Source organism: Clinocottus analis, unplaced genomic scaffold (genome assembly GCF_023055335.1).
Source record: "Clinocottus analis isolate CAN_PGR_092001 unplaced genomic scaffold, fCliAna1.0.p SCAF_13, whole genome shotgun sequence".
Lineage (NCBI taxonomy): Eukaryota > Metazoa > Chordata > Actinopteri > Perciformes > Cottidae > Clinocottus > Clinocottus analis.
The window spans coordinates 4481945-4504475 of NW_027175854.1; the positions used below are offsets into that span (position 1 = coordinate 4481945).

General features: G+C 40.7%; 1 protein-coding gene across 4 annotated transcripts; it reads left to right on the top strand.

Moving 5' to 3' along the window:
• Window positions 1–35: 35 nt before the first annotated feature.
• On the top strand, window positions 36–17548 carry mrrf (mitochondrial ribosome recycling factor). Of its 4 annotated transcripts, XM_068574766.1 has the most exons (8): window positions 187–397; window positions 3255–3425; window positions 3578–3730; window positions 7387–7505; window positions 11460–11551; window positions 13017–13176; window positions 13484–13603; window positions 16117–17548. In XM_068574766.1, exons 1-7 carry the CDS (start codon window positions 259–261, stop codon window positions 13559–13561), a joined length of 912 nt encoding a protein of 303 aa, XP_068430867.1. In that variant the 5' UTR covers window positions 187–258; the 3' UTR covers window positions 13562–13603; window positions 16117–17548. The 4 variants fall into 4 exon arrangements, with proteins under 4 accessions (XP_068430868.1, XP_068430869.1, XP_068430867.1 ...); XM_068574767.1 differs by lacking the exons at window positions 187–397; window positions 16117–17548 and adding an exon at window positions 36–154 and having other exon boundaries at window positions 13484–14238; XM_068574768.1 differs by lacking the exons at window positions 187–397; window positions 16117–17548 and adding an exon at window positions 101–158 and having other exon boundaries at window positions 13484–14238.
• The last annotated feature ends 4983 nt before the right edge of the window (window positions 17549–22531 follow it).

Sequence of the window (22531 nt, forward strand, 5' to 3'; positions counted from 1 at the left end):
CGTTCCAGGCAGGAATCCCGCCCATTCGGTACGCCCCGTACAAAGTTTCGAACACACAACTGGACGTTACGTAGTGTCAGCGCTTGATGATGACGTTATAGATGTCAAATGTGGCTTTCCCCTAGCTAGCATATGCTCCTGTAAATGCTGTAAAGTAAGTAAGTGTATTGTTCGGCTCATTTTCAGTTCAAGTTTTTTTTTTTACCGGGTCTTTGCTGATATTAATGGTAGTGTTTAGCAACTACGTGGTTGCGTTTTATGTTTGGTATTAGCTCATGGTTTGTACATAATACGTCGATGAAGTGCTGCATGCACACCCCATCACATCGACCTTCACACCGCTTGACTCGTGCTCCACACACTGCTCGGACCAGTCAGTTACATAGATACGCACGCAGTAAGTTTATCGTATCTGACCCCTCGTGTTGTCTGCTGTACTCGAGTACCAATTACACACAAAAAACGCACTGAAACCCAACTTGGTGATGCCACTTGCATGAACTGAAAGACTTAAAGGACCCATGCATTGCTATCTGTTTCCACTCAAAAGCCTGCGTGATGGTAAAAGTTGATGCCATTCTTTTATATATATTAGCATTTTCCGGCACTCTTTATTGACTTATGTTAATCAATTAAACATAACACAATGTAGGAATAATTGATGCATAACATACTTGTTACTTAAAGCCCTAGTCTGAGGATGCAGGATGCAGAGCCAGGCGGAACATCACCCGATAGTCTGGTGTATTATTTTTCTGCGCAAACTGTAAAGTGTACAGAGGAGAGATCATGCGGGCTCAGCAGCTGTCTTCAGCCACTGGAAGAAGGAGGTGTGTGTGTGTGTGTGTGTGTGTGTGTGTGTGTGTGTGTGTGTGTGTGTGTGTGTGTGTGTGTGTGAAATCTACAGGATATGAGGCTACAGTATCCCACTGAACACCTGTGAGTCACTTTTTCTGCTCGACTTCCACTCTAAAGTGATCCGTCACCATCCCACATCAGAGCTTATCTGTTCTGCCACTGTGCGCCATATCACATCAGCTTGTCAGGAAACCTGCCAGCAACGGATGCCTGGTCTGGGTTTGTATTGTAGGTGGTGGTCCACAATCTAGCCTAAATATTGCCATTGGGACATATGTTTGGATTTTGGGAGGCGATGTTGGATTAACACCATGGATTTGTGGCATGGCCATTGCAACCATTGCGGACACTGGAGTCAGTATTGTGTCTGGGATATTTGGGTTCTACGTTAATGGAGGAGAAGTTTTAATATCTACAAATAAACAAAAAAAGACACATTGGATAATGGGTTAAGGCTGATTCTGACATCTTTGTAAATCATATTTCTAAATGTGTCGGCATGGCGAAAATTAGTTTATATCAATATAACTATTAATACAATCAAGTGATATAGTATATTATATTTCAGGTAGTGTGGATATATCTTTGAAACTGCATTCAGAGAACCACATAGAGAGATACAATTACCCTATTATAGTTAGAAGAATAAGTGAAAAAAATGAAAAATCAAACATGGTGGGTGGTGGCTTTGGCAAGGTGGTGTTTGGACATGTAACTTGCAGTGATGCTTTATTATGCAAATTAAATGTATGTCCAATGTAGAACAAACACATTGTATAAAATATTTTAGAGCGTTTTAACTTCAGTTGTGTGCATATTTCGTTTGACTTTTTTACATTTTTCTCACAAGTTTAAATAGTTCCTACTTTTTATAATTTTGCAGAAACATTATCTCTGTAATATAATGCATTTGGGAACGTTCTACTCACATATCCAAATTGTCTTTAATGGAGAAGTTGTTTTTTTTCTCCTCACAGCTTCCAGCTATAAATACACACCAGACAATAGAGGATGTCAGTCAAGCTGTAGTGCACTGCGAGCTCTTCACAGCCACTGACTGTGAAAGACTGGCTTTAGTGTGCGTTTGTGTCTGTGGGCTTAGATAACTCAAGAGTTTGTCTGTGCTTGTGTACTCCGAGGGTCACTGACACAGTTCAGTCCAGAGCCAGTTTGCAAGGTGGGAGGTGGTTGTTCCATAGAAAAGGAGTGGTTGGTTTCATATTGGGACATTTCTGAACGGGAGGTTTCCCCTCAGGAATGTCTAAACAACTGTGCGTGGGCCGAGAGTAGATTTTGCGTCGGTCTTAGTTTTGTTGTGTGTGTAAGAGAAAGACAGCAAGCATGTCTGTGACTGAAGTGTAATTGCATGTAATGTAACCTGTACAGTTGAGTGCAGAACGTTCTTCAACAGCAGTGGTTTTGACTTGTCAAGCGCAGGTGAAACAAATTACACTAACGATGGCTCAATTCCATCAAGCAGAAGTAAGTCCGATCAGTGAAGCAGCAAGCACAATAGGCCCTTTTAACTCCAGCCGTTTTCATGTGTGATTGCAGGGCTCACGAAGGTATAATTAATAACACTAATTATTGCCCTGATCCATTTAGGTTGGCCGGGGCTTTATGCTTATATGCCCACTGGAATGACTGTGATACAGAATAGAATGAGACAATCATTCATTGTATCCATTACACCTGAAAATGGCTGCTGTGACCAGGGCCTGAACCAGAGCTTTCATTATTAATGGTATTATTTACATCTGTGTTAATCCATTATGAATACGATCTATTGGCAGATTCATAAATAATAGAAAAAAGGTTAGTTGCAACACTTGGTCCAAGATAACAGAGTCATAATCACTCACTTTTATGTGAAATGTTTGGTAATATCTTTAAGATTTATAAACGGTGATGATTATGATGATTAGCTGTCAGTCAGTTTCTTTAGTTACTTTAATGTTATTTGAATATACTGGTAATTTACACAGTCAAATAACAGGTAGAATGTCTTATACTGTACTTTGCAAAGATTTATAGCTGACTTTGCAACAAAACATAGATCATTCACAGGTTTGACTTCATTGCTTGCTCTTCTTATTAATTTTTTTTCCTCACAAATTAACCTCACATAGATGTCAGGAGAAAAAAAGATGATGGAGCTTTAATGTCAGTTCTAGATGTCGGCCTACCTCCTACTGGCTGATATGAGCTATTACTTCATTTTGATCAATATACCAATGATGCCTTCAACTAATTTGTGTACAATGTATAATTCAAATTTAATTAAAGTATGTTATTTCAAACTCAATACGTAATATTTTTGTATAATTCCTCTAACATATTATTCTTGAATTTACTCTTTAGAAAAAAAAAAGTTTCCCCCATCCTTTCTGTTTCAGTTATGGCTATGAATCACCTGCTGCTGCGGCCTCTGCTGTGTCAGTCCTTGTTGCGGCAGGTCAGGTCTCCCCTCGTGGCCACCTCCAGGGTCAGCGAACCACTACTATACCCCAACTCCACCTTCTACCCCGCTGCATGCAAGAGGCTCTACGCCACCAAGAAGGCAAAAGGTCAGTGGAGGGTTTGCAGAGACTGGAGTTCACATGTGTGCAACCTTCGTTGGCATGAATGTGGGTTACATGATTAGATATTATCCATCTTAGACATGAGTCTTCATGTTTCCCTCAGTGATTTGCCTCTTTCCCTCTATTCATCTTCCAAGCCAAGGCAAAGGGCCAGTCAGCTAAGGTGAATATTAATGCGGCTCTGGTGGAAGACATCATCAGTCTGGATGAAGTGAAGGGGGACATGACGGCTGTTCTCGATGCACTCAAAGAGGACTTCACACGCAACCTCAGCATCAGAAGCTCGCCAGGTATTCAGCTTATCCCTCAGTCTTTCTTGAACTCTCTCTCTTTTTGTCTGTCGTGCCTCCTTACATCACTTTCTTTCCAGAAGAAAAACAAACAAAACAAAACAAAAAGCTCACATAAAGAGCAGGGTAGTAGTGCCAGGTATTCATTGGATGTAACACAAAGCAGAGAATATAAATGGCAGTATAATAAGAGTAATGACAGTGTTGTAACAAATGTAAGCGTTCATTTAGTTGCTCAGCTTGGTATTTAATTTAATATGTTGTTAAGAAAACATGTTTGAACAATAGAATAAATGCAGTAATATGAATACCATGCATATGGCTTGGAAAAACTAGAATTTGAATATATTGTCCATCAGTAGATTCAATCTGCAAAGGTATGTCTGTGATCTAATGGATGTCTGCAGTCTAATCAGACTGATGAAATGTTTACAAAGAGCCAAACCAATCCAGTTTTTCCAAAGAATTTTTTTTAGTAGCATCTACAAACACAGCTTCTCTTATTTACTACACAAGTTTGTTCCTTCGTCGGTCCGAGCCCTGAGTTACCGGTGTATAATTCTCCATCTGGATGGACTGTCATAACATCCATGACATCACGGACATCCTCACCTCTAAACACGCAGATGTTACACATGAGGCTCAACTTATTTGATACAATTTCTACTTTGAATTTGATAATCACATTAGTTGTGTGTTGAAAGATCTTTTTGTGTGCAGTTTTATTGGGTTTTTTTCAACTTCTACCTGACAAAGCGCCTAGAGGCTGAGAGCGAGCCCCAGTGTGACCTTACCTTGACCCCAGTTTGACCTCTGTTTCCCCAACTACATCCAGGTCATGACCCTTTTGCCTCTGGGTTCGGTGTAGTCGGAGGTGGGGTGTATAATGGAAGCTCCCGAGGGAGGAGGCAGCCGCAAGAATGAGACTTCAGATTTCAAGTGTCTGAGCTTTTCCTCCTCAGATGAAAGTGTTTTTTCTCTGCCATTTGATCTGCAGTATGTGCAGTCTTTTTAAGTTTACGCAACATGCAGGAGCGTTAAACAAGGAAGATGTAAACACAACCTTGATTTTTATCTACAATCCTAATGTGTGTAGATATCCTCAAATTGTTTCATTGTCCTTTATTCATTTATCTGTGCATTCTTCATCATCCCATCATTCTCTCTCCACTCTTTCATTCAGAAATGTCTATGAGTCATTTTCTGTATTCGACCCCTCCCTTTACATCTCTCCATTACTAACTTTTTAAGTTACAGCTTTATTTTTTGGCCCCGGCGCAAAGGATATTTTCAATCTGACTCCTACTTTTGAGTGTAAATTTGTTCTTGACCTACGGGGGAAACATTTGTTCACATGGCAAGAGTTCCCTCCTACACGCCCTCCATCTTTTCAGTCCTCCTGTTTCTTCTGTCATTTCTGTCTCCATCCCTCCGTCCTGTCACTCTTGCTCAATCTCTGCATCCACTCATTGCTGTCCTCTCCGCTCCATCCGTCCTCCTCTCTTCTGTCCAGCTGCGCAGTAATCCATGCAGGCAGCAGGACTTAAAGGCTGACAGGAGAGATGAGATGGTGGAATGGAATGACGCCAGTTGTCCAAATGTGTGTATGTGTCTCAAGCGAGTGTGTGTTTGTTCCATGAACCGCTCATCTGGCTCTCATTATGCGTGCGTGTCCGCGTGCACGTGTGTGTAGATATGACTGTATGTGCCGGTGTGTGTAACCATGTAACCCTACTGTATGTGTGCATGTGTTTGTTTGCGTGTAGCAGAAAGTCAGAGTTAGTTGCAGAGAGAAGGGATCAATCCTGTGACCGCCATATTGTGGTTGGTTACAGATGGGTAAAGAAGGCCCAAAAACAAGCTCTGTTTCTATGGAAACTTTGTCAATACAGGGTGGACTCAGACATTGAGCCATGACAACAATTCTGGGACCCAAATATCTAAAACTACTTTAATATAGCTTCAGGTACCAACAGATTGTCCAAGTTGAAGATAAGATATTTTAGTACCCAAAGGAATAGCCGAGCATTTTGGTAAACACACACATTTTCAATCTGCTATAATCAATATTGTTCTCCTAACAATTGAATAAATGACTACTCGTGCAATAAAGAAGTCACTCATAGTAACAAACCCAAAGTGCCTTTTTTATATTAATCTTGTTTATTGTATATTGTGTATAAGTACGAAGAGCTAAGTGAAGCCGCAGTCAAATTCCATGTATGTGACACACATGGCTATTAAAGCTGATTCTGATTCTGAGCACAGACCTCATTCTCATACTACAAGCTTCCTCCAAGTTTCACAAAATATGGGACAATAATTGTTTTGGTGATCCAGGTCATGACACAAAAACATAACCTTGGAGGTCACCCGGCGCTGCGGCTCCTCTCCCGTTTCAGCATCTTTCAGCGCATCACGACCACCAATGTTAGTTTTGATTCACTCCACACTCTTCTCTTGGTGTTATTTTTTCTTTTTCAGACACAAATAATGACCAAAGAGACAGATATTTCCCTTCGAAGTTTGGTATGAGTGGAAATGTTGCTCCATAACTGCTTGCTGTGAAAATCAGCAGCTAGTGTCAATCAGTTTAGAAGGTGATGATATAGCAGTGTTGGGTGTTTACAGCTTGTTACAATGTCATTCAAACCATCCTGCAGACCAAACAAATGCACAGAATATTATTGTTGATTTTGAGCGTTCATCTCTGAAGAATTCAAATATTTTATTTAACTACATTCCCAGTATATTAAGTTTGAACCAGGCCTGTTAAAGAGGGCAGACAAACAATGTTTAGTGTACAAATAAAAGCATATTTCACTTTGATTTACTTTGGAGGTTTTTTATACCACATGTGTTATATTATCAGTACTATAAACACTTTTATTTATAATACCACCTCCACTTCAACCCCCCTTTTCCACACACACACACACAGACACACACACACACACTACCAACACAGCCTGCAATGGGTAAGCAGGGAGCGAGTGATGTAAGACAGAGGTGGAGAAGGAGGAAACAACTGCGTCTGAGGTTAGCCAGATGAAGGAGTAAAGAGAGAAAATGAGGAATGAAACGAACAGAAGTTGGTTAATGTTGGCAAACTTACCTTTGTTCCTCAGTGGTGACGGTGAGGAGAGACAGTAGATCATGGAAACTCTTAACACTATTGCAGTGTTTTTTTTTACTCATGCTGTTTGTGGCTTCTGCTGCACAGAAAGCTATTTTATTCACCGCAGCCTCACTGATACTGGATCGTTTGGGGCCGATACCTCATATTGACCTCTGAAAATAAAACTAATCTGATAACAATATATTGGTTAATATTCATTTGTCTTCCATAAACACATGACATAAGCAGCCATTGTGTGTCTTTGAGGACAAATATATATTTTGCATAAAAACAGTACACTTTATTATCAAAATGAATAGTAGAAATAAATGTACATGTATGTATATATGTTTATATATAAAGCAAAAGCTGAATTTAGGAAAAATACAGTCAATATACATAAAATATAGCCTTTTAAAATTAGATTTGCTTGCAGGTGTGTAGACGCACAAAATCAGTGTGACTGTATTGCAAGGTTACAATGACGCCTTGATTTTTCAAAGTAAATAAAGAATGGCATTTATCTGCACTTGTTTAGGAGCTCTGGATCACATTGTGGTGACGACAAAAGATGGAAAGTTCCCTCTCAACCAGCTGGGACAGGTCTCCATGAAATCCCCTCAGCTCATTATGGTCAACATGAGCAGCTTCCCAGAGGTAAGACAACCACGCAAACAAACACAAGGGCACAACACACAAACACAACACATGTACAGAGTCCTCCGACCTGTATCTGTGTGTCGCACGCCGACAAGCACACAGTAACTAAAAGCTTTGTAAAAATAATGCCAAGCACAGACGGATAGACGGTCCTCACAGAAGGAAAAGTGAGCCAGAACTCTTAACCCCACATCTCTCTATAAATGAAACCTGACCTTCCTCTTTCCCTCCAACGGTGTCTCAGATGCTAATTGATTGATCACTCGGGGAGCCCTTTGTTCTGGGGTGAAAGATATCAACATGAACCTGAACTCTCTCTGTGTGTGTCTGTGTGTGTGTGTGTGCACTGAAATGTGGCTATGTCTGCATACGACTTGTCACAGAGTAGGAAGTTGCCTCATTTTACCCGCAGGTTAGGAAGGAATGGATTATTTTTCTTCTCTTTTTTTTTGGCTCTGCTTTCTTTCCCTCTTTTCCTTCTTGGATGATACAACATGGTGCTAATTAGAGCTCCAGAAATACATATTGTCCACAGGGGCAACTCACGTTCTCAATGGCCCGACTTTCTCATGGTCTTGATGATCAACATTAGGCAATCATATTCATACAGACAGTCATCACTGGGGATTTAGTTAGTTTAGGTTGTATTAGCCATTAAGCTGAAATACAGCTATATGGTGTTTGTTTAAAAAAGAAAAAGTAATTTCATATCTGCTCTTAAGAGATGCTACTTTTAAGCAAAGTTCAATTATATATTGTGTTTAAATAAAAACAAGAGACTAGTATGCAAAATAATTGAATTAAAATGCAAAGTTGAAGTGATGGATTCCACACAATAAGCATTCAAGTTCTGATCAATAGGAATTGTGAATGATACCATCTTACAAGTAATGTTTGAATGTAAAGGTACAAGTACCACTCGGAGACCTGCCAATAGTACAGCATGAAAACCTGATTACACCAATAAAAACAAATGCATACAGTACACAATGACAATGCTGACGTAAAGCAGGTATGTTGCTCGTACCATGTTCATGACCTTAGTTTATACCAACTTACCGAACGACATTGCCACCCCCTTCTGCCCCACTGCCTGCATGCCTACAAATATTCGCTCAACACAATGAAACAAGTGAAGGGCAACACAAATAAATTAACAGCTTAGGTTCAATTAAAGTGATTTTTAAAGAAGTCTAAAGAAGAAGTCTAAACCAGGCATTGGAATATCATTTGGTGGTCTGTTTTTGCCCATTTTCTTTAATATAAATGACATTCACATGTTTGTTATTTGGGAGAACCACCTGACCTGTCTGCTACAACACACCATTTTCCGCCGCCTTTCATTTTCCTGCCGCTCACTTTGTGTGGCTTCACATCTTTTTGTTCTCTTTTGTTTGTGATATCACAAGACGACATGCACGTCTAAGTATGCATCAGTATCTTGAATCTGTAAATTCAAAGTGAATGGTCTTTCAGTCAGCCTCTTTCCAACCACAGACCACACACACACACACACACACACCGGCAAACACATTCATCCACACACACACACACACACACTACCCTGACGTGGCCAACGGTACCCATGTCCCACACAGAGGTGAGTCCTCAGTACCCAGAGCTAATAGGCTTATAATGATGCCGATCCATTACCAGGCCCTCCAGAGGCCCCACCATTGTTTTCCATCCATTCATTAAGAGCAGCCTGGGAAGGCACAGTGGAACTAACAACAACTACCAGCATTCTTAGATCAGGGGGCAATTTGGACGAGTGTGTATGTGCACGTTTAAGCATCCCACCACTAAAGTGTTTTCCTCAGGACTTCATGTTCAAACATGCGCACACACGCGGACTCTGGCACACATTCCTCTCCGCCCGCCTCTTTGCTTTGAACCGAGCCGTCAAGCGTTTGATGTTCAATTTCTGTGTAATTTCTCTTCCTCTCCAACATATTAACCAGAACCGGCCTTTTCAGAGAAATTCCCCTCGGTTTTCCGTAACCACCGGCGTGGTCGTCGGGAGAGAGGAAGCGGTGATGAATTTGATGCTGAGAACAATCAAACATAGGTACCGGCTGAATCTATCACCCCACACTCGAAGAGAGCAACCAGAGGCCTGTGCTCCGTATGACTTTGACAAAGGAAACGAAAAGAAACCTCATGAATTAATTTAATACGCACAAATAAATTCCTTTAATCTCACTGCCATTTCTTTTCCCCAGCGGATAAAGCCAGACGGAGCTGTCAAGAAAGTAGAGTGGAAAAAAAGGAAACCTATATCCTCTTTTTCCTCACATTACACATTTGCACACTTTGTAAAGCTCAGCTGAGGGAATTATAATGCGGTTGCAGAATTAGTTTGAGGATTGTGACTTTGTTTTCACTGATTCCAAGGATTTGGCTTCCTCCTTATCTGTATGCACCGTTTCACGCTTTTATGTTTCACATATGTCGTATAATGTCAAAGTATTGTGTGACTATAGACATAATTCTTCTCAGAATCTCTGTTTTGTATTGAGATATTATTTTAGCGCCTCTTCAGTCTGGATTACTTGTTTCCATCACAAAACACTTTCTTCTTTTTAAATAGAAAACAGATAGTGTTTGGGAAATATTAGTTGCATTTCTTTTTTTTTTTTCCAATAAACCATTTTAGAAAACAAATTGAAAAGGACATTTTTTGCAGATGTTTTCTTTTCAAATAATAGTTTGTTCTAAGTAAACAACTGTCCTTTCTATGTATTTCTATTTGTGACGTAGTTTCCCAGTGCAGATCAGAAACATTCATTTTTACTTTTGCTCTTAATGTGTACAAATGTGTCTCTAATCTATTAAGAAAATGGCTAGTTTGCATTTACACCAAGGGTTTTCTTCCGTTGCCAGATGTTAAGGGATGCCAATGTATGTACTGTGTTTGCAGACAGTGATTTATGGTGTACATAACAAAGACACTTTTTGTCTCTGTTGTATTTAAATGTCCCAACAAGCCAGCATGAACAATACCAGGTCGATAATACCTGAAACTGAAGCATCTAAATGGAATTCAGCCATCTTAATTTGATTTTTTACACATGCGCTTTTCCTCCTGTGACATTTCAAAATGTCTTCTGTGAAAAAGGCAATAACGTAGCCGACTTATGTACTAATAACGCTACAGCTGGCATTGCTGAATGTGTTGTTCCTCCAACTGTAGCAAATGGCCTTCATTGTTTTTCAATACACAAAAATGAACAGAATGGACAGAAAGTTGTTGTGAAAAATTGCCCCTCAACCATGTGAAAGTGTCACAATCATGGTGGCTGCGTAAAAGCCATAACGCATCAATGTCTTCCAACGTGTGTAACCTGCGTGTCTGACTTCCACCATATTGGTGGAAACCTCTTTTCCAAACCCACATAAGGTAATGAGCTGGCCACATGCGAAGTCCGACCACAATACAGTTCTCTTTAGTTAAAGTGAACATGCATGTGCTCACCTCAAGATAATTACCAGGTCCCATCTTCATAAACAAGCAATTAGCTGCTGTTCAATTTGTTCAAATAAAGGTTTTAAAAGGAATACATACAAACTCAAAAGCACATGTGTGTATCCATGTATCATACACAATGCACAAGCAGACTCTCCTGTGAGATCACCATGGGTCAACGCCCTGCCCTGCAACCGCTCAGTCCTGTCCCAGAGGGCCGAGCGCTGACAGTGGCCTAAGGCACTTCCACACTGCAAGGGCTTCCCCTGACACACACACACACACACACACACACACACGAACACACACCACCCAGACACACTACAAACACAACACCTTAATTATTGCCAGCTGGATCTGGGCCACTACCTGCAGTTGCAGCGCTGCTTTTCGATACACACCAGTGTTCGACGCAAGCACACAGTCATATGTGTGTGTGTGTGTGTGTGTGTGTGTGTGTGTTTGTGTGTGTGTTTGTGCCGCAGGCTACAGCGGCTGCCACCCGTGCCCTAAGAGAGAGTAGCATGAACCTTAACCCTGAGGTGGACGGGACGATCATCAAGGTGCCCGTTCCCAAGTGAGTCTCACACACACACGCACACGCACGCACACACACACAGACACACACACACACAGCCCCAAGGGCAGGAACAGAAACACTTTCCTGCTTTTTAATCTTTTCTCTACAGCTTTTACTCTTCTGTTGTTATTGCTCTGTTCTTCCACTCCCTCTATTAATGTACATCGACACGTATCTTAAGTATGAGCGCGTAAACAATTAGGTGATCTGAACAGTACGTTCCTCCATTGACCAGATGCTAATTGAAGTTGTGTTTTTTTTATTGTTACATGACTAAATACAAGCCCCTGTAAAGTCTTTTATTTTAGGTGCTGTTAATGTGACAGGCATTTGACATGTTTTTGGTTTTATAGACTATATAAGTAACCAATAAATAGATACTAATAATACTGTATGGATCAATACATACTGTACATGATCATAAACCTTACATTAAGTCTCTTCCAGGGATTTGAATGTCCCCCATTAATAAATCTCTTTAACTGAGAGAGTTTTTTTTTTATAGACTTTCGTTAGTGGATGTATGGAGACCCCCAGTGTGTTGATGTGAGGGACGAGTCACTCCCTCTCTGTATTCAGACTAGACCTCTCTCACTCACTCTCTCTTTTTCTCTCTGCCAAGTCAAACAAACTCACAAAAAACTATCCATCCCTCACTCACTAAACCACGCTATGTGTATATACAGTATGCTCTTTACATATACACACATGTGCATGTAAGTATACTTGCATAAATGCCGGCCTGTGTTTATGTGCATGCGTGTGCATGTGTGTGTGTGTGCGCGCGTTGAGCAGCAGGTGTTAGTCTGGCAGAGGAGGGACACAAGAGTCAGACTGCTTTCCCCCTGCAATCAGTCTCGGCACGCTCCAAGCCTCCATTTGCATTTCCAAAGAGAAGGCGCTCCTTGATTGGCCCTGGAATCAGTAATTAGGCCGTATTGTTTGTGGTAAATAGACGCTGCACTTGGATTGTTTGCAAATAGTCCCAGAGGCAAAAACAAGGAAAAAAATAGTCAATTAAGGACAAAGAGCGAGATCGAAATGGGAAGTAGGATTTTCTGAGTGATTAACAATTGCAAAGTGAATACAAAGTTGTTGGGATGACGGATTCTTCAGCTCGAGTCTGAGGCCTCAGCAGCTGATTGTTGTTAGTTGGTTGCTTATGAGTTTGAACTAAAATTATTAGCCTTCATGCCTACAAGCACTTAACATTCCAAGTAAGGCACATTGTTTTTTTGATTATTTTGTCTGTGCACAGTTGTGTGTTTTCCAGAGAGTCTGACTAACCCTCTCTTTTCGGTCTTTGTGTGTAGTTTGAAGTCATTTTTGTTATGTTTAGCATAGTTTATCATATTTCCCGCTCCTCTTACAATCAGGACGTGCACTTTCTCCAACAACATTTTACTAAACGTTTAATTTGTGTGTTAACAAGCTCTCGGTCCATCTGCTCCACTCCCCGCAGAATAACACGGGAGCACAGGGAGAACCTCACCAAGCTGGCCAAACAGTTCTGCAACAAGGCCAAAGATTCACTGAGGAAAGTGCGATCTAACGCTGTCACACAGGTCAAAAAGACCAAGGAAGGACACTCGGAGGACACCTTACGACTTGTGGAAAAACAGGTGGGATAAGCAGTGCTTCTACACATTGATAGATTAAACGGAAGGAAGGAAGTTTATTTTCGGGTTGAGTGCTACATGAGGCACAACACTTTAAAGAGTCAAGAAGGTAACTGATCATTTAGTTCTGAAACAATTGTTACCGCAGCACAAACTGTCCAAGGGTGCTTTTTCATGGGGAAAAATTACAACTTGAGATATTCATCATCAGTCCAGTCACATAGCAGCTCTAATGGCATCCTTTACCAAACAGACGGAAGTCAAAAGTGAGCCCATAATGTGTATTCAAAATCTTGTTTTACCTTCACAGATTCAGCAGATGGCGGACAACATTACAGTGGACATTGACAAACAGCTTGCAACCAAGACCAAGGAGCTGTTAGGCTGACTCTGATGATTTTTGATATTTGGGTTATTGCTGAACGTACAGGTGGGCACACTTAACAGAAGCAGCATTTCAACCTTATTGTGTTTATAGTCCAAAATGAGTCCCGGGTCTGTTGTACATCATTTTGGCAGAAACTGGGTTTTGGTTCTGGCCCACAACCCTGGCAAAGATCTCCTCCTCGCTGCTGGGTGATATCTGTGTTTAACCATCACCACATAAACAAAAATTGGCATGGAAACAACAACGACAGACTGCCAGTCATGTACCTCCTCCCTTGTTACTCTTCCTGTCTTCAAACAAACACCGACCGAGGGACGAATGGACTTTTAATAGGATTTGTAGGCCTCCTCCTAATCAAACCCCTTGCCACAAGGGCTGTCTATTTACACAAAACAAGCGCACCCGTCTGAGTGTAAACTGGCTGCGGGTTTGTCTTGGTGGCAAGAGCGAGGGAGAACGGGAGACAGGGTTTGTTCCAGAGACGGAGGATACGATTAGCGCGTTGCCAAACATTTGTTTCACATTGATTCAAAGTCTGTTAAAGAATGCACTTGAGTGAAAAAAAAAGCTTTTAATTTCGGCCCATGTCTAGGATTGATAATATGGTTACTCGCTCCACAATAAAGTCGGGAAAGTAACATTATTGATGGACTCCATTAAAGAAACACTGCTTTGTACCATGTGCGTCATCTTTTTCTCTCTTGTTTTCTTTTCTTGTTCTCCACTTTTGGTTTGAAGTCGCCCCCTCCTCCATTAGTCAGAGTGATAATGGACTTTTCCTGTGTACAGACCTCCAGGTCCCGGCTGCTGGCACCACAATTGTCCATTAGGGAAAGAGGCGTTTAATGTTGTGCACTTGGCCCTCTCTGTCTTTCAACAACTGCACTTTTAAAGCCCCGGTCAAGAATTGTAGCGCGAGTAGTTGTTCAGCGTGGATCAATAACAAGAAATGTATGAATGGGGAACACACATGACTCTGCTTTCATCTATCGGCTGTTTACAGCAGCCACAGGCTTCACTGTACTCTTATGTGGTTGATGTCTTCCTCTTTATCATGTTTTTTCAGGGGGGTTTCCTCTGCTACTGGTCCCAGGCATACCCACATGGCAGACAGGTTTAATTTGAAAAGTTTGCCCACTCACTTGCTCTTATAACCACCCAGTCATTTGATGATTACAGCTCTGCAACATTGCAAACTACAAATTCAATCTTAGTCAAAATACTCTCCCACCTCTTTTAAATAGACAAAATGAATTGAGGACTTGTGACGATAAAGATTCATTGGTTGTGTTTTTGTCATCTTTTGGTGTTTGGTGGACGCTACACATTGTGGATTTATTCCATTTGCCTCGGCCCTCTGTCTCCCTGAATGGCTTTGCTTTAATGGCCTAAACAGACCAGAGTCGTTGGATAAACAAGAGTTTAGCAGAGGAGTGGCTGAGTCGGGACAGAGGAGGGGTGGGGTGGAAATGGCAGGTTTTTGTGGTGATTCTGGGTCCATATGTCAGCAATTTGAGGGCATTGTGTACCTTGGCCTAAAACAGAGGCTTCATGATCGATGGAGGGGTGAAAATCTCCCAAGTCCCTGGCGCAGAACACAGGCAAGCACAAGGAAATTGCTTTCAGCTGATAGCTTCATTTTGGTTGACATTTATCAAGTGAATTACCCTGTTCCTTCAAATGTTTACTACTACTAGCACCGCCTTTTTGACTTGTGTGTGCGCGTGCGCTCCCATGTGTTGCTTTGTGTGATTTACAAAAGCAATAGAGGTTTGTCTTTGTGCAAGTTCTGGTGCAACCTTTGGCGATTCCTCATGAAAATATACAAGTCTGAATTAGCTCAGTAAATGTTTGATTTGTTAGCCTTCTATATGTTTCTGGTGCATCTAAGGAAAGATAACCAGTTATAGTTTTCAACTCACAACAAGCTCTTTATAAAGAGTCCAGTATCAGTAATGTGTGTGTGTGTGTGTGTGTGTGTGTATATATATATATATATATATATATATATATATATATATATAGTCAGTTTTACTTCTTACTTCTTAGGAATTCAGGTTTTCATTTGTAAGAGGAAGAATTCCTGAATGATTTGTTCTCACTTTAAATCATCAAATGGTTGAGTGTTGCGTAGTTCTTACTTAATTCACTTCCATCCTTTTTATCCCTCTTTCCAGGAAGCACAACTATCAAATACTGTCCTGGAATAGTACAATTTGATCTCGTATTGGAAAAAATAATGAAAACCCTTTGAGTGTTGCTCTCTCTCAGTCCCTCTCTTACTTCATTCTGCATCTCTTAGCATTCTTCTACTTCTCAATTTCTCTACTTTTCATGCAGATTTCGGCATTGCATTATTCATGTCTTTTGAGAGAAGCTCAATATCATGGTCTAATACTAGTTTTACAAAAAGTCCGACATATCATATGACCACTCTGCGTATGAAAGAAGAAGTAGAATGTGTATGCATGTATATACATATCTATACGTATATATGATTCCCCTCTGTTCTGTCTTCCCTTTGTGCCGCCTGTGATTACACTCTGAACGTCAAGCCGCGGTGCTCCTGCAGCAGCTGAACCGCTGAGGAGGCTGTGGAGCCGGGCAGCAACTGAGACGACCACTTCAGCGTAAAACGTATTGGAGAACACACACACACACACGCACGCACACATCCCTCCTCTTTCTCTCTCCTCATCACCTCTGGAGTGTAAGAGTGAGTGAAGCCACCCTGAAGATCTCATCAAGGATCCAATCAGCGCGTGAATACAAAATGCACTCCTCTTGCGATGTGATGATGATGGGGGGGGGGGAACGACATCGAGAGAGCCCGTCTGGAGCGAAAATCTCAGCATATGCAAATTGAAGAAACATTTTTAATGGATTTGATGTTCGTAAGAGTATCTCTGACCCTTTCGGGGATGTGGTAACAGGCGCTCACAGGAAAATAATATGTGCAGATTAGCCTATTAATATTTATAGATGTAATTGGTTGAGCTGTGTGGCGTGAGGCCTTGTTGGGCCTGGTGTGACGCAGACCACGTTTAAGCCTAATCCAGGTGGGTGCTCTGACTGCCTCCAACAGGGAAATGGCTGCCCATTTTAGGAGGAAGTTGGATATCCTAATAATCAGGTGAACTAATACCGGGCGCGGAGAGTGTTTCCTTCCGGAGCGCTTGCCACGTCAGTCATTCACAGAATTGCTCCTGTCTGGTCTGCGAGCCATTTTAACTCGGTGGAACGTACGCTCTTCCCCCCCCCAAACGAGCATTTAGAGAGGACCACACGGGCCCCTTTTGGATAGCCTCTATACCCACGAGGAGGCTCCCCAACCATCATAGGGAGCGACCAGACGCTCCAGCACACACACCTCCTGCTTCTCAAATCTGAACAAAGCGTTCCTCAGTCTAAAGTGGTTAAACTGTCAATTCAAATCGTCTGGACATCGTGATTACCGGCATGGGAGGAATTATATATTTAGCTTTATGTCCGTCGCCATTTCCTCCCCCCGTCCTGATCTGAAGTGACTAGCCAGTAGTGCCCTCGATATTACTATCTCTGAGGAGTTTAAACCTTCCCCCAGGAGACGAGTGTAATCAAGGGCTGCCAGCGGGAGAGAGGGAGGGAGGGAGGAGGATGAGAGGTTTGGGCTGGGTGGTGTCGGAGCCCTGCAGGGATGATAGTGACGGGAATGACAATGGACCCAATTTCGAAAAATATCTCGACATCTAAGATCTTAAATACTGACGTTATCATCCCAGTCTTATTTAAAGAAAAAAATGGCAGATAAGTAAGTAAAAATCTGCCATGCCCTTTTCGCTGAAATGTTTTTTTTTGTATTTGTATTATTGTCTTCTGTCATCTGTACATTGTTTTTCAGAAAATGATATCAAGTTTTGGTGAAGTTGATTGGGATGCAAGAAATAAAATCGGCTTTTACCCTCGCAAAGATCTCATCTAAGGGTTGGAGTTTTTTTCTCTTTTATTTAGGTCAAAAGTCATATTTTCATACAGTGAAAGTATTTTTATATCTGCTATTGCAGGCACATTAGTTTTAATTGTCTCCAATACAAATACAAGTGAGTTTATTGAAACAAGACATAATTAGGCAGATGGCTGCACTAGAACCAAGACAAATTATTCTTTTTGCTTCATTCCTACTGGGATACCTCCCCACACTGGCAGAGTTTTTCACTTGCTTTTTGGAAAATACATCTTTCAGGGCTGAAAAAAAACAAATGATTAGTCATATACAGATATTTGCAGTGCAATAACTGCTTCGAGAAAGTTCAGCTGCCATGTACTGAAGAAGAGAAAGATACACTGCGCAAATAACGAGACCTGGAGGCTGTTGCATGTCAGGAGAAGTGTGCATGTGCACGTACATAAGCATACAGTTCTATTGTATTCGCTTGTTGAGTCATTGCTAATAGTCTTCTTAAATTCTTTCCACAATACCATTCAAAACAAGATTGTCGCTCAGTAAATCCACAACCCCCTCTCGGATCTCATCCATCCTGAAGAGACTCATTCATCCTCAATAGCGTCACCGCTTGCTCATAAATACAAGTGACCGTTAGGAAAGCAGATGAACGCAGCCAACGGATTGGACAGGAAGCCAGTTAATCTGCAATCCAATCCGGCCCGAGTCTAGTGAAACCCGGCTCAGCTTGGCTGACCGAGGCCTGGGAGGAAGGAAGTGAAGGACTCAGGAAGCAGTGTTCAGAGCTTTCACCAGTCATATCCATCACAGTGCACGGGGATGGTAGCATGTGTGTGTGTGTGTGTGTGTGTCTGTGTGTGTGTGTGTGTGTCCCTGTTTCACCAGTCGTATCCATCACAGGGCTCTGTCTCCAGGCCCAGGCGAGAGAGCTGGAGAGTCATTAGAGGGGCTGGGCTGCAGGCTGCAGCGCAGCACTTTAACTAAACATCTTTTCCATAAAATAAATGCTTCCAGGTTAGCGCGGGTCCTGGAGAACCCAGGTTGCCTCGCTTTCGCTGCCACTCATCTGATCCCAATTACCAGACAGACTTGTTCAGAGCTATCGGAGACTATATGGATGCAGACTGGAGTCGTGCGTTAGACTCCAGTGACAACAACAAGTGGGGCATCCTTTTGGCCATCAACACATCGCCAGCCCTTCACGCCCCATCCTCCTCGCCACCGTGCTCTGTAGTGAAGAACACATTGTATGTAATTGGATTCAAGCCACGTAGCATTCAGCAGATACAGAGAATACAACCAGTATGGTTTTTGTACTTACATTTTGCATCGTTTATGTGTTTTTTGGGCTGTTTTGGTTGGATATAACGCTGTTGTGCTGATCAAACCTGTGACTGATTTGCAATGGGGATCTAACCACAAAGCCACTTCAATGTTGAACATAAAAATCGAAAATTGACCAATTTCTCGACTTTTGCACATATATAAATAATGCATGTGTATATGCACTTACTTTTTACTGCATCTGCACAGTGCTATCTATCTATCTATCTATCTATCTTTCTATATATATATATATATTATATATATATATATATATATATATATATATCTATATATATATATATATATATATATATATATATATATATATATATATATATATAGATATATATATATATATATATATATATATATACACACACATCAGGTGAGATTTGACCCTCCATCCAGCACATTCATTTAGTTCTCTCTAGTTGTGTTACATGCATGAAAGTAACCTGATCTTAGAAGAGAGGAAGAGTCGATCACTGTGATATATATGTACTTGTGCGTGCATGTGTTTTTGTGTGGACACGGCGTGCATTTACATCCATACATTATTGAATAATTGTTTCCCGATGCTCTCTTCTTCTCCCGAATATTAATTACCAAACGATGAAACCGCCTCTTCGGTCTGAGAGGTTGACGTTGAAGGAGGAAATGGGGGCCGCGCATGTCGAAGACCGTCCTTTTTAAAGGGGTTAACTCTGTGTGTGTGTGTGTGTGTGTGTGTGTGTGTGTGTGTGTGTGTGTGTGTGTGTGTGTGTGTGTGTGTGTGTGTGTGTGCGCGTGCATGTGCGTGCATGTGCAGTTGGAGTGGGCGATGGGTATAGAAACAGCGATGTCGGGGTGTTGAGTTTCAGGGAGAAGCATTTTTCTCAGATTGAATAGATGATGAGAATATCTTGGACAGCTGGACGAAGCAGTTATTTATTTATTTTTGGCACAGGATCTCAAATTGATGCATGTTTCTCGGCCTCAAAGAGAACAGTCTTGAAGTGGACGACCAAAAAGTATGAAAAGAAAAATATTGAAAGCTTTACGCAAATGTTCCTGTTCATGTGCTGCTGCTATCTTCTGTTGGCCAGGACACTGCTGTAAAAGCTAGATATGATTATTCAGACAAGCACACACATTAAAATAGACATGAGATTATATTAAAGTATCAAATCCAGTGAGTGAAATGTGAGAAAAGATACCAAAGAGAGACACAGTAGCCTCTCAACAACCGCCACGTCCCTTTTTATCAATAGCTTTTTGTTTGTTTTGTGTCAAAATTATTTTTCCTGTGAGCCTTAAATTTGACGTAAGAAAACATAATTTTCATGGATTCATAATCCGCTGAGATCCCACACCTTGTGCAGCTCTCACACGGGGCAGCATGAAAAGGGGGATGGCACCATCTAGTGAAACTATGATGTCAGCAGGGATGGAAACTACACCATTGTTTGTGGTTGTAACGGAAGCAATATAAAGCTTATTAAAGACATTAAGTAAGAATAACAACAACATATGTATCAACTTGTCATTAATGAATTAATTCATCACAGGACAAATAAACCTGCTGAATGTGTTATAATTGAAAGTGTGACTAATAAAACAGGCTTAAAGCAATACTTAAGAGCCAAATTTGAAAAATAAGTGTATGAAAAGTGTTTTCGCTCCATGCGTATACTTCAACCAAAAATAATCTTTTTAATAGCAAACACTTCTCTATAATATGCATATAAGGCGGCTGTTTTCTCGTTGACAAAAAAACAAAAGCTTATCATTAATTCAATAAATTCCCTTAGGAATGTAAAGTAAGTATTTTGTTTTATGTTGGATTAAAAACTACATAAATAGGAGATGCTTGCCAAGCCACTTTGCATCATAGACTACTTCTCTTCCGCCCATCAGGATATTCCAAACTGTCTTCATTTCCAAAATATTTCAACACATTTGGCATTTCCCCGATTTCAGATGTCTTACTGTAATCCTCAAATCTATAGAATGTACAGTACCAAGAGATTGTGCCTGAATTAAGTAAGCCCTGTCACATTTGGAACAATGTTTAGATGTATAATATAATGACAATAATTTTGTGTTTTAGGATATTAATGTATTGATTTAAGCCACAAGAGAACATTTTCATTAAACTGATAGTCACTAAGACCAGCAGTGAACTTCCACAAACGAAACACTACGGTGGAATATAAAACAGGCTGTTTTAACCGATTACTCTTTTATGAGACAGCTTTTGAACTGACAAAGTCTTCCCACAGTGTCTACTAATTTGAACAAGTCACGTGAATGAACCGAAGGACAGATGGTGTATTCATCACAGCTGTGACTGCATAATAAAGGATGTATTGGGATGTTTGCAGAACTACTCAGGGTCAACAAAACAATACACAAGCAGTTTTTTTTTTGCAGTGCTCAAGTATTAGTAGGAGAAAATTGTCCATAAATAACACGCTAAACAGCTTACGGAGGTAAATCATCCACTTTTGAAAACAAAGCACTGAAACATGATCATGTGTCATGATCGTGTTTCATGATCAAATGTGTGGGTTGTTTAGGTATAATAATAATACATTATTATGCATCACAATATCCCTATATAATAATACTTTCATATATATTTATTTCTAATCTTTATACTTTGTCTTCTCAAGCTTTGCCCCCTCATAGATAGATAGATAGATAGATAGATAGATAGATAGATAGATAGATAGATACTGTATGTGTGTCTCATACCTCTGATCTCATACTGTTTATTATTATGCACTATTTAATGTTCACTCAACTTATCATTTGCCTTTTTGTAAAGTATGTTTATAGTTTCTGCTTATAGTCTACCTACAGTTAATGCACAAATCAACCTGTATAATATGTACATATTACCTCAATTAACCGATCTGTAAATTCCGTAGTTATATATTCAGTTCCACTTGAAACGCTAACTTATTCTCTGTATACATTGACACTCACTGCTATTGCACTTCTGGTTGGATGCTAAACTGCATTTTGTTGCTCTGTACTTGTACATGTGTAATGACAATAAAGTTGAAGCTAATCTAATATCCTGCACTGCAGCATACAGTATGTGGACCACAATAACTGTCCATTCTGCCTCACGGTGAGTCTTTAGTTGTCAGTCTCTCTCAGTTTTAAAGGTAAATTAAACATCATACACAAATGTGTTGATGAGAGACAATGAAAATTGCAACATGCTGACTGCAGATTCCAGTCAGGCATTCAGTAAAGGTTCTTATATCTCTCTCATTGTTGTGGGGAAAACCAGTCCAATAGAATAAATGTGGGTGAAAAATGAGTCAAACATAATACCAAACATAAAACATGCTGACTGAATGAAAACCAGAATTACTCATTACTTTTGTGGTGTAAGGTAAGATGATCTAATTACTGGAGAAGGGACATACAGAAATGAAAGAAAAAGTATTTTCAATCAAGTATTACTGGAAACAGCAAGCTCTCTTGACAGGAACACTAAAAAAGTAACTTCCCTTATTACTTGTTGCACATAGCAACTGTTTCTGCTTTGCTTGCAAGCTAGCGAATAACCCTGATGAGACCCTTTTTCTTTTCTCGTAGAACAGAAACAGAAACAACTGCTGGAAACCGAGAGTTCGATGGTTTGTAGCTGGAGCTCTTTTCAGGAGTTTTGTGAAAAAGCACAAACAAAACTAGAGTGGAAGCTA

What these genes read in the sequence shown, in the direction of transcription:
- mrrf (XM_068574766.1), top strand. Translation starts at nt 259, where the DNA reads ATGTTTGGTATTAGCTCATGGTTTGTACATAATACGTCGATGAAGTGC. An exon ending in CGCCACCAAGAAGGCAAAAG is followed by an intron (nt 3,426 to 3,577) that starts GTCAGTGGAGGG and finishes TCATCTTCCAAG; the next exon opens with CCAAGGCAAAGGGCCAGTCA. An exon ending in ACATGAGCAGCTTCCCAGAG is followed by an intron (nt 7,506 to 11,459) that starts GTAAGACAACCA and finishes TTTGTGCCGCAG; the next exon opens with GCTACAGCGGCTGCCACCCG.